The 10,810-nt window shown below is 43.2% G+C and overlaps 1 protein-coding gene across 2 annotated transcripts; it reads left to right on the forward strand.

Annotated features, from left to right (window-relative positions):
- The first annotated feature begins 4,218 nt into the window (after positions 1-4,218).
- On the forward strand, positions 4,219-7,947 carry LOC144586462 (uncharacterized). 2 transcript variants are annotated; one of them, XM_078384737.1, is made up of 4 exons: positions 4,219-4,596; positions 5,083-5,184; positions 6,906-6,984; positions 7,450-7,947. In XM_078384737.1, the coding sequence occupies exons 1-4, from the start codon at positions 4,492-4,494 to the stop codon at positions 7,692-7,694; spliced, it is 531 nt and encodes a 176-aa protein (XP_078240863.1). In that variant the 5' UTR covers positions 4,219-4,491; the 3' UTR covers positions 7,695-7,947. The 2 variants fall into 2 exon arrangements, 1 of the variants encoding a protein (XP_078240863.1); XR_013541306.1 differs by having other exon boundaries at positions 4,503-4,676.
- Positions 7,948-10,810: the final 2,863 nt, after the last annotated feature.

The raw sequence follows: 10,810 nt of genomic DNA on the forward strand, positions 1-10,810 counted from the left end.
GTATTAAAAATCTTATCATGAGGAAATATAATATGAAATGCATTATGAAGCCTCTAAGCATATTTCGACACACAGAAATACATTGCGAAAAGGATCTCATTGTGCCAAAAATCTGGAGAAAATTCATCCATGATGATGACTGGTGTTCTTTGATGCCTGCTGCCCAACATGGCTGGAGTTGCGATGAATGCCTGTTCGTTCATGACTGGGTGTACCCTCTCTCCATCTGTATACTCTGCGTTCTCACTAAACCCCAAACAGTTTCTGTATCTTATCCTGCAGAGGAAGTGGGTCACTATGGGAGTGGACAAGTCTATGAGCTCATAGCTACACCTACTGCCAGCTGGGGTTGCAATCAGCAAGGGGTGCTGATTTAAAGTAATTCATACCAACATTAATAGATGGCATTATTGGATAACAACTATTATATACTCTATGCTCTCGAGCACAACTTAAGTTACTTTTTAAACAGAACTCTCATTATTTTTGTTTTTCCTTTTCACATCACCCCCTTGTTTATGCTTTCTCCCGAAAATTGGCACACAATGAATGAAATACTTCTACCCATTCTTCCACCACCTTCTTTAATCATTTTAACACCCTAAAATGACATCCTTCCTGGCATCAAACCTGGACATCCCCCCGGCGGCTGAATACGTGGGCTTTGCTGGTAAATCTTTGTTCTTGAAAAAGTCCTGGTAAGGGTCTGACAACACAACCTTCTTCCTGGTGGGGTCCCCCTTTCTGTCCTTATTTTCCCATATATTTTGCTCTTTCTTGACATTTCACTCTCATGTCATAGCCCCTCTTTGCCTGTCATTCAGTCCCCCCCCAGTAGTTATCATGCCTCTCTTTTTAGCCCTCTCTCTCCTTCCATATACAGTGGTGCCTTGCAAGACGAACACCTCGCGGGACGAAAAAACCTCAAGACGAATGGTATTTTCAATGGCTATGGTGCTTCGCAAGATGGCTTCTTCTATGGCCGCTTTTCGCAAGATGATTTTTTTCACAAGACAGCGCTACTCATGGAACGAATTACATTCATCTTGTGAGGCACCACTGTATCTTTTTCCTTGCTCTGTCTTCTAATAGCTTTCCTTGGAATCACCCACAAGGGAAGGCGCCGCTCTTGAAGATGTTTCTAGCTGAATAGTGGTAATTAAAAGACTGATCATGAGCATATGCCAAGTGGTTCTGTTCATCACTGAGTAATCCTAGCTAGCAGACACTTATTGGAGAAAGGAGATGTGGGTTGCTTGTAGACATCAGTTCTAACATATGGTGACTTTTAGGCAGTCAGTTCTGACTTTTAGGCAGAAAGTATTCAGGACTGGTTTACCATTTTCTTCTTCTTAGGGAAGCCCTGGGACTGTGCAGCTTGTCAGAGGCCACACAGGCTGGCTCTTCTCCCAGGAGGCATCAAGTGGGGGAATCAAGCTGCCAACCTCTGGATCCACAGGCAGAGACCTAACTCACTGAACTATCAAGTCATGTGGTTAACCCATTCTAAATGGCCTTAACAAGTCAATCAAACTTCAGCATTTCTACAACACATTTGATTTATTGGGGGGTGCTAAGTGCAGTAGGGCTGAAAATTTGGCTGGATGATACAGAACAGGTATAACTAAAGTGATCCCAGGAGCTCAAAATATTCTTTACCAGGCCTGAAATCACCAGTCCAAAAAATTCACAAGCTATAAACAGATTTTGTTGGGTATCCAGTTGGAACATCAATGGTTACACACTTGTGGTAGTAGAGTGTCCTCTGCTGGATACAACGCAGATCACACTTGCCTCTGGTAAATCACTCTCCTGATTTTATTCCCTGGAAAGGCTTTGGGCAACCCTTTATTGTGTTCCTATGTGTGTAAGTGGAATAAGTCCTCCTCTTTTCCCTTTTAACTATTTATTGAATATTCAGTAACATTTAATGTTGGTGTTGCAGCCATTCCAAAACAGAACAACAAGACCCTTGTCAGACAAGACATTCTGTTTTAAAAATTAGGTAGTATCTGGCTGCCAAGTCAGAGGTTAGGAGTTTGATTCCTCCCTGTGCCTCCTGTGCGTAGAGCCAGGCAGTGTGACTTTGGGCAAGCGGCACAGTCTCAGGACGCCTCCAGAAAGAGGAAATGGGAAGCCTGAGTATTCTCTACCTGGAAAACCCTGGAAAGGGTCATCATAGGTCAGAATTGACTGGCCGGCACATGGTTGTTATATGATTAAAGGCTGTTATGATCAGTTTTTTATTATTATTATTATTATTATTATTATTATTATTATTATTATTATTATTATTATTATTATTATTATTATTATTATTATTATTATTATTATTATTATTATTATTATATACCACCCATCTAGAACATGTCTACTCTGGATGGTTTACACAAAATATTTAAAAAATTACGAAAATGTAAATGTACTAAGAAAAAGACCCAAATTATCAGCAGACTAACAGTTTACTAACACACCTGTTTCAAAAGCTAGTGTGGGATAGCCAGATTACATTAGAAATGACTATAGTGACCAACAGGTAGAGACTTTTTTTTAGTAACGTGTCATGTTGGAAGAGAAGAACCTTGGTGCAGGAACCATTACTTCCTTCAGCAGTCATTCTAAAAACACAAACATCAATAGATGCACAATATTTATTGATGCGTTTTATTGTTTTAATTTCTCTCATGCCTTTTTTCCAAGACTGGGACCAAAGCAGGCTCACAAGATAATTAAAAGAGAAGTAAAATGAGAGACTGCTCTGGATGTTCTGGATCCGGGGTGGTGGGGTGGGGGGCATAGGATACAGACCTTCATCGTTGAAGCTCTCTTGTCAATGCATGCCTACGCTTCCAGGAACTATCTGCCAAATGGATGCCTCTGAAGGCCAAGGCTTGTCCTGAGACCAGAAGGTCAGGCGGTGGCAGCAGCCCACAGCCATAAGCTGCTGGCTTTCCTTTCTTACCATTTGGATACCTTGGCACACCTGGCACAGGCAGCAGCTGGCAAAGAGCCCAATTGTCTTGGAGAATGCCTGGGTCAAGCAGTTGGGAAGGGAAGGACGGGCCCCTTCCTTCACAACAATAAACCAACAGGGGGCAGAAGCTTTATTTGCAGAAGGCAACCGCTTTCTCCACTCCCACAAACACAACAGTTGTTCTGTGTATTGCACGTGCACGCATGTGCACACATGCACACATGTGTGTGCGTGCGCACACGCACACACACGGAAGAACTGGAGAAACTGAAATAACGCTGGTGATGCTTTTGTGAATGTGGGCAATGCAGAACTCCCCAAGGCCTTATGTCCTCCCAGACGTGCATATGTTGTTATGTGCTGTCAAGTTGTCCTGACTTATAGAAACACTAATAGGGCTTTTAAGGTAAGTGAGGTATTTAAGGAGTGGTTTTGCAAGTTCCACACCCATAGTGAGCTTCCATGGCTGAATAGAGATTTGAACCCAGGCCTCCCGAATCCTAGTCTGTCACTCTATCCACTACATCACACTGGGTATCCTGGACATGCGTATACTTGTCTCCCAAACAGCCTGCCCAACTGGTTTCCCCCCCCCTTTCCTCTTATGGAATCGACCCCTGCCCACATCCTTTCACTGTCTTCCTCACGTTCATCTACAGCTCTGTTTTGATCCTTTATTTCAGACATTAAAGCGTATGCACATCTACATACTGGGAATATGATGCAAGGTTTCTTTATACTGAGTCAAATGGTCTCTCTAATCCACCACTGTTTCTATTCTACTTGAGAGCACCTCTTTTATGTCCTCCGCTGGCGTTGTTCCCTAAGACGCTTATATGAGATGTTTTATGTTATGCGTGCAACAGTCCAGTTTGCTCTACTTTGTGTTTCCCACTATTTAGCAAAAAGAATGGGTCTCTAAGTGCTTGTCTAGAATTCATTTCACAAATCATCCTGCTGAAGAGATGGGGGCTCCCTGATGTTACCCCGGCAACCCTAGGAAGCTACATGGAGGGCCTGATTGTTCTGCTTCAACAGAGCTATGCTGGCATTTGAAATTCTTCATCTCACCCTGAGCACAGATACAACACAGACCCTCCCCTCCAAAGACACACATACACACCCCGTCTGTTGCTCTAATTTCCATCTCAATGGCTTCCTCTTCCCTGTCCCTCTCTTTCTATTCACCCCTCTTCATGCTTTCTTAGCTTCTTTATCCCCCATCCATAAAGGAGCAGCTGGCTAGCCTGATATGACCCTCCATCCTTTTCAAACATGCCCTCTGGCCTGTCTCCCCCACTGTTTATGGGTGTCCAAGGCAACCTCCTTCCTGCCACTACACTCCTCCTTCCGAAATGTAAAGAGAACCCTTTCGCTCTTTATTGGCTGCCACTGTGGGGGGAAGAAGAGGAAGAAATGTGATTTGCACGCAAGATGACAGCTGTGTTCAGAGGTATCCTATAAATGAAAAGGAGAGAAGGAGGGAAATTTGAAAATAATTTTGGAGAAACAGGACAATGAGCCTTGCGAGAACAAGCAGCAAAACTCAGCTGATAAGGACACAGGGTTGCAACTGGAGGAAGCCAAGCCTGGAGCAGCCAAAGCGTCTGGTCTACAAAAAGGCAGGTTTTCTCCTCCTAACAAGCAAACAAGTGTTGGGAGGGAGTAGAGGTGAAGACTGGAACAATCACAGCTTCTAGAGGTAGTCCTACCGTGATGCAGCCGCTTGAGGTGGTGGGTTTGGGGGTACTGTTAAAGATAAATAGGAGACAGACAGATGGGCCAAAAGGAACCCCTGTGGGAGGTTCTCCCGCACAACCCCTGTTGCAATGCGCCTGAGTCAAACAAGAGAAAGGCAGGGATTGTGCATAGCTCTCTCTCTCTCTCTCTCTCTCTCTCTCTCTGCATTGCTCAGGAGAACTCCTTCTGGATTGTGCCCCATGTTGATTAGTGGCAGGGGAGGGAATAATTGGATTTTTGAATCAACAGACTAAAATGTTGTGCATGAGTCCAGCTGATTGCTCCCCTTTCTCTCCCCCTCCCCATTATCCTTGTCCAGCTTGACAAACGGTAGTTCCTCTACTAATGCAAAAATTCCTCACACACAGATCATCAAACCACTAATGGAGAAGAAACGAAGGAACCGAATTGCTCATTCTCTCAATCAGCTAAAGGCTCTATTGCTAGATGGGTCCAATCCAGGCAACAAGGTAAGGCCACACGTTGCTTTTATTTATTGTTTTGCTTTATCGGGAGAAAGGCAGCATATAAATAATTTTTTTTAAAAAAAAAATACTAACTTGTTAATGTACAGAAAAGTAAGTGCTTCCCGGACATCACAGTTCTTAGGAAGGTTCCATCAATAGAGACTAAAGGGTACAAGACTACAACTCCCAGAATGCATCACAGCAGCTTCTGTACCTCCCTGTCCACTTGTGCCCACAAGGGACACTGTTGGTTGAAATTTAATGAGCTATGAGACCTGTAGCAGAAGAACAGGACAGATAGGCCCACATGAACACATGTGTGTGCATGAACGCACAAGAACAGAGGGGGAGACTCACACACAAATGAAAACATGGACATAAAAAGGGAAATGCAGGCACTGAGACCAAGAGACTTAGAGATGCACACAGAGACATACTCATAGGCATGGCAGATGGAAGATGCTTCACGCAGAAAGAGGGATATATTTGCACGCATAATCATACAGAAAAATGGGAAGATGTGCACATAGTCACAAAGAAACATGAAACACAAAACACCAGAGAGATTGAGGCTCACTTGCCCATGCACAGAGGCAGAGAAACACAGAGAGATGTGCTTATTCCTGGACAGAAAGAGACCCAGAAACGCCTCCTAGGTCTTTCTGTTGAGACAGAGAGATGTACCCTCACAGGTGGAGGTGCGTGCATGCACAGAGAGACTGAGACAGACACAGATGCCTCTAACCCTTTAAATATTTGGGAGATAAATACATAAGGAAGGCAGGAAGATTCTTCCGCCACTTGGCTTCTTCCTCTCAGCGTTTTGGTTACCATTTGGGAGGAAGGAACATAATAATCTGATTTTGATTAGCAGCCCAGTCAGCTTGTTTCCTGTAGGTCTTCTAAACATGTATCATTTCCACACATGCTGCAATCTCTGTTTCTGAATCTAAGAAGAACTGAAAGGGGCAAATAACCAACAGCTAGATCCAATGTGGCTCTTCCTGGCACCACAACTGCAGAAGGAAAGGCTGTACATACAGTTCCTCCTCCAGTCACTCTTTCTAGAACAGCAACTTATACTTGGCCACTTGTTCCACAGCTTGCAAACAAGCTCTGCCATTGCTGTCTGTCACTTACTGTACACCTGAGAATTGTCGGCAGTGCCCAATTATTTACTGTGTCTGGGTGGAATACACCCCTGTTTTGTTTATTCTTGAAAGTTCTGGGCTAAACGTGCTAACTTGGATTAACCTCTGTGACTTCCTGCAAAGAATCCCGGGGCTGAAGTTCCGTGGATGAATGAAACTCCGCATATACAACAGAATATTCTCCTTCTCCCTCTGCAGTTCTCTCACCATCTGGTTCAGTTTTTAAGGGGGTAGAGAGGACTCATGGCCCCCATCTATATTCCATTAATGGAGATATTTTTGATCAGCTGAAAGACTTAATTGGGTTTCACCTGTTTTCTTCTCAGGGATTCTTAGCATCTTTGTAGAGCTGCAGTTTCCTTGGTACCCATGTAGAAGATTTGCAACATGAAAAATATTAAAGTGCTTCAAATTTGCAGTGGAAATGCAGCCTAGGCTCACAGTAATTTCAAACTTGGTATTATATGTTGTCCTTCTTCAGTGAAATGATTTCCTGCTGCTGTAGCTTCTCTCTCTCTTCTCCCATGCACTCCCCTCCAATTATCTGAAATAATCCTTTTCCCCACCTCTAAGGCTATTTCTAATTCTCGCATGGACAAGGCGGCTCTTTTGGAAATGACTGTAAAGCGGATCCAAACGTTGCAGTTAGCAGGTGAGTGAGGCGTATGTAAGAACGATTTACATATTTAAATCAATTTACATATTGACATATTTAAATATGGAGACCCAATGTTCTTGGACTACAATTCACAGAAGCCCAGCCAGCACAGATAGTGCTCCGGAAATTTAGTTGCATATTACATTATACTGTATGCCTTTTCAAAAGAATTGCCATTAAACCAATGCACTTCCCCTCACTTGCATGGCTGCTTCTCCCCAGGGTGGACAGTACTGTTAACCGTCAGTGTACTTTGCTTTGAATCAGATCTGCAGCTGCCAGTGTTATGCTACCAGTTTAGAAATTACAGCACACGCACAGGTTTTGCCTCCCGACACAGGTCTGTGATATTGGATAAATGCATGCCAGCTTTCTCCTCCTTAAAGCTAACCTCTTCACACAGTGTTAGGGTGCAGGGGTTTCAGGCAAGCTATTGATATTGTCCCTCTCTTGTTCAAGCGGCCTTCATCTCAGACAGACAGCAGTATCAGGAGACTCCGAATCAACTGGCCTCTGCATCCAGCTCCATTTGTGAGACCACCACCCTGGCAATCCCTCTGCCAGCACCTAACCTGGGAAGTATTTCCATCTGGAGTGGGAAACACCTGACTTCTGCCACCCTTCACTGTTCTGGAAGGTCTGTTCCTTCTGTGGTCCTCAGCAAAACAGGGTCTCAGGTGTTCTGGAGGCCTTGGTCTACATGAATGTCGTCTTATTCATGCATGGGTATGTGAAAAGAACCTTGCCTGTACTGGAGCCTCTAATTTATTTCTCAGTGGATAAATGTTTTCAGGAAATCCGTTCCTGCCTATGGTGGGATGTATTTAGCCTCTTGTTCTTGCTGTGTCTCTCTCTTGTCTTAACCTCCACATGCAAGCTGATTTTCTTCAGATACTGCTGTTTCATACTGTGCTTAGTATTGCTCATGTATTTTAAATAAAAATATTTACAGAAAAACAGTATTATTTGAAAATGAAATTTTAAATCACAAGAATCCTCAATGACTACATTGTTTAATTCTTTTGTAAGTGGGTCCAGTGCCATAAATCAGTGGGTCTCAATCTCGGGCAACTCCAGCCATCAAAGCTGGTGGTCAAGGTTTCTGGGAATTGCTGTCCAAGAACATCTGGGTTACCCAAGATTGAGACCCACTGCCATAAACAATATACATAAACACACATGTGCTCTTTAATTCCTTCCTTTTTTACCCTTTAGGGAAGCTTTTCATGTCACATTGAGGTAGAGACTGCAAGAAACACTGCTGCCTCTTGTTTTCCAATATTCTGCACTTTCTTCTCAGCTGGCATCTACTTTTGCTTCTGATCACCACCAACCATACCAAACCCCTTGCAGATTCCCATTTACAGACAGCTTAAACACTGCCAATGCAATGGGAAATAATAGATGAGATTGTGATTTGAGGGGAAGTATGAAATATGTGACATTAATGTGAATTAATCAGTGTCATATCTAGAATGTATCTGGTTCTGTATTTGCACCTTACACTAGTTTAGCAGTCATTTCCTCTCACTCAGGCAGCCATACGAATTGCAGTTGTACAAAGCATTCTTACCAAATCCCCAATCCCAGGATTCTTTGGGGGACGCTATGCTAGTTATACTAGTGAGTGACTCAAGTGTAGTATAGCAGACAGAGTGCTGGATTAGAACTCAGAAGTCAGGGTCACTTCATGGGAGATTGCGTCCAAGGAAGCGGTTTTATATTGCTGTTTGAAGGCACTTTGGGTCTCTGAGGCTCTACACCAACTGACCTACGATCAATAGTATATGATTCTAGTGCAAAGAGATTAGGTAAAGGTTCCCCTTGACAATTTTTTGTCCAGTCGTGTCCGACTCTAGGGGGCGGCGCTCATCCCGCTCTTCAAGCCATAGAGCCAGCGTTTTGTCCGAAGACAATCTTTCCGTGGTCACATGGCCAGTGTGATTTAGACACAGAACGCTGTTTACCTTCCCACCGAGGTGGTCCCTATTTATCTACTCGCATTTGTATGCTTTCGAACTGCTAGGTTGGCGGGAGCTGGGACAAGCGACGGGTGCTCATTCCGTTGCGTGGATTCGATCTTACGACTGCCGGATCTTCTGACCCTGCAGCACAGGCTTCTGCGGTTTAGCCCACAGCGCCACCATTCTAATTAATGAAACCAACTAGTTGCTGCTGTTAGCCAGAAGCTAATCATTTAAGTTTGAATTAAATAACTTACGAATTGCTCATCCTGATGTCTAGGATTAAAATACAGTACAAGTTACTATCTAAGGTGATAACAAAACAAGAAGTTAGCAGACAGGAAAAAGAAGTGTTATAATTCTGAATGTTTTGTTTAAAATACTGATAAGTCATGCAGGGTAGTCAGTGTGGTGAAATAGAGCAATGGACTAGGACTCTAGAGAACAGGGTTCGAATCCTCACTTGGCCAAGGAAACCCGCTGAGGTAGTGGAGCTGATAAAGCCACTCCTTATAATACCTTACCTTGAAAGCCCTATTAGACTTGTTATAAATTAGTCCTGACTTGACAACGCATAATTAGACATACAACACAAGTCAAATGTGACTACTCTCAGTGGCTATCTTGTTTGACAATTAGAGTGGTATAGAGACAGGGAAAATGGGCTTGGAAATCTCCAATTAACATTTCATCAACTTTAATGCAGCACACTACAGTATGAATTCTGAAGAGGAGGTGGGATGGGTGATGTGAGATTATGCTCCCTTCCCTGCACTAGAGAGATACTTCAGAAAGAAGCGGAGTTTTAAAAGGAAATGAATCTGAACTGCCACATGGTGCTATGTACAAACATTGGAGGCTCTTTGAAAGCAAATTTATCTATTTGCTCATCTAGTCCAGTATTGCCTATTATGATTGACAGTGGCTCCCTTGCACCTCAGCAGAAAACTTCTACATCATGCGTGACGATGGTTCAAATACATTCCAAGATATTCCAAGCAAGCATTCACTTACAGGAGTCATTCCAGACCCTATGATCTGAAGACAAAAGGTTATTTTGACACTGAAGCTGAACTCAACCCAAAATAATATCCACATAAATATACAACTTTAAACACAACCACTTTCAAACTAGTTTTGCAATGATCTTTTCTGTTTTCACAAAGATGATCCCACTTAAGCTGGACTCCACACACACAAAATGTGTAAAAGAAAAACAATAAAAGGACTGAGCACTTCTGAACTCACACAAAGTCACACTTATACCTTTTCTTTTCTTTTTTAAAAAGGTCTTGCATCTTCTAGAGATGGGAAGGCCTGGGGAAAAAAAAACCCAGACAATTGGGGGGAAAGTTTTTCCCCCTATTTTTTTCCAAAGCTGGTTTGAATACTATGTCACAGACATATTATTTATCATTTTAAAATAACACATTCCATGCTCCGTTTCCCCTCCCCCATTTTCCAAAATTGGCGGGTGGGGGGGAACGGAGCATGGAATATGTTCTTTTAAAATGATGAATAATATGTCTGTGACGTAGTATTCAAATTATAGAACATGAAGACCTTAATGAAAGACTTCTGAGACTTTATGTTCTTTCTAGAGATATAACATTTTTATTTTCCAAAGGCAAAGAAGTGTTTTCCCTGTTTTTTTCCCCTGGGAAAAAAATGGAAATTTTCGGAGATTTCGCGTCTCTGTCTTCTACAAGTCAGGGGAATGAGAAACCCTCGGATGGCCTTTTGTTTCGCCCTCCATCTCACACCACCACCACCACCCCCGTGCCACAAAAAAAAGGTCTCCCTCCCGGGCAGCCAGAAAACGAGCTGGAAAGCCGCGCGACGGCGCCTCGGCCGGC

Source organism: Pogona vitticeps, chromosome 2, assembly GCF_051106095.1.
Source record: "Pogona vitticeps strain Pit_001003342236 chromosome 2, PviZW2.1, whole genome shotgun sequence".
Classification (NCBI taxonomy): Eukaryota; Metazoa; Chordata; class Lepidosauria; order Squamata; family Agamidae; genus Pogona; species Pogona vitticeps.

What these genes read in the sequence shown, in the direction of transcription:
- LOC144586462 (XM_078384737.1), top strand. Translation starts at nt 4,492, where the DNA reads ATGAGCCTTGCGAGAACAAGCAGCAAAACTCAGCTGATAAGGACACAG. An exon ending in AGCGTCTGGTCTACAAAAAG is followed by an intron (nt 4,597 to 5,082) that starts GCAGGTTTTCTC and finishes CCTCACACACAG; the next exon opens with ATCATCAAACCACTAATGGA. An exon ending in CCAAACGTTGCAGTTAGCAG is followed by an intron (nt 6,985 to 7,449) that starts GTGAGTGAGGCG and finishes CTCTTGTTCAAG; the next exon opens with CGGCCTTCATCTCAGACAGA.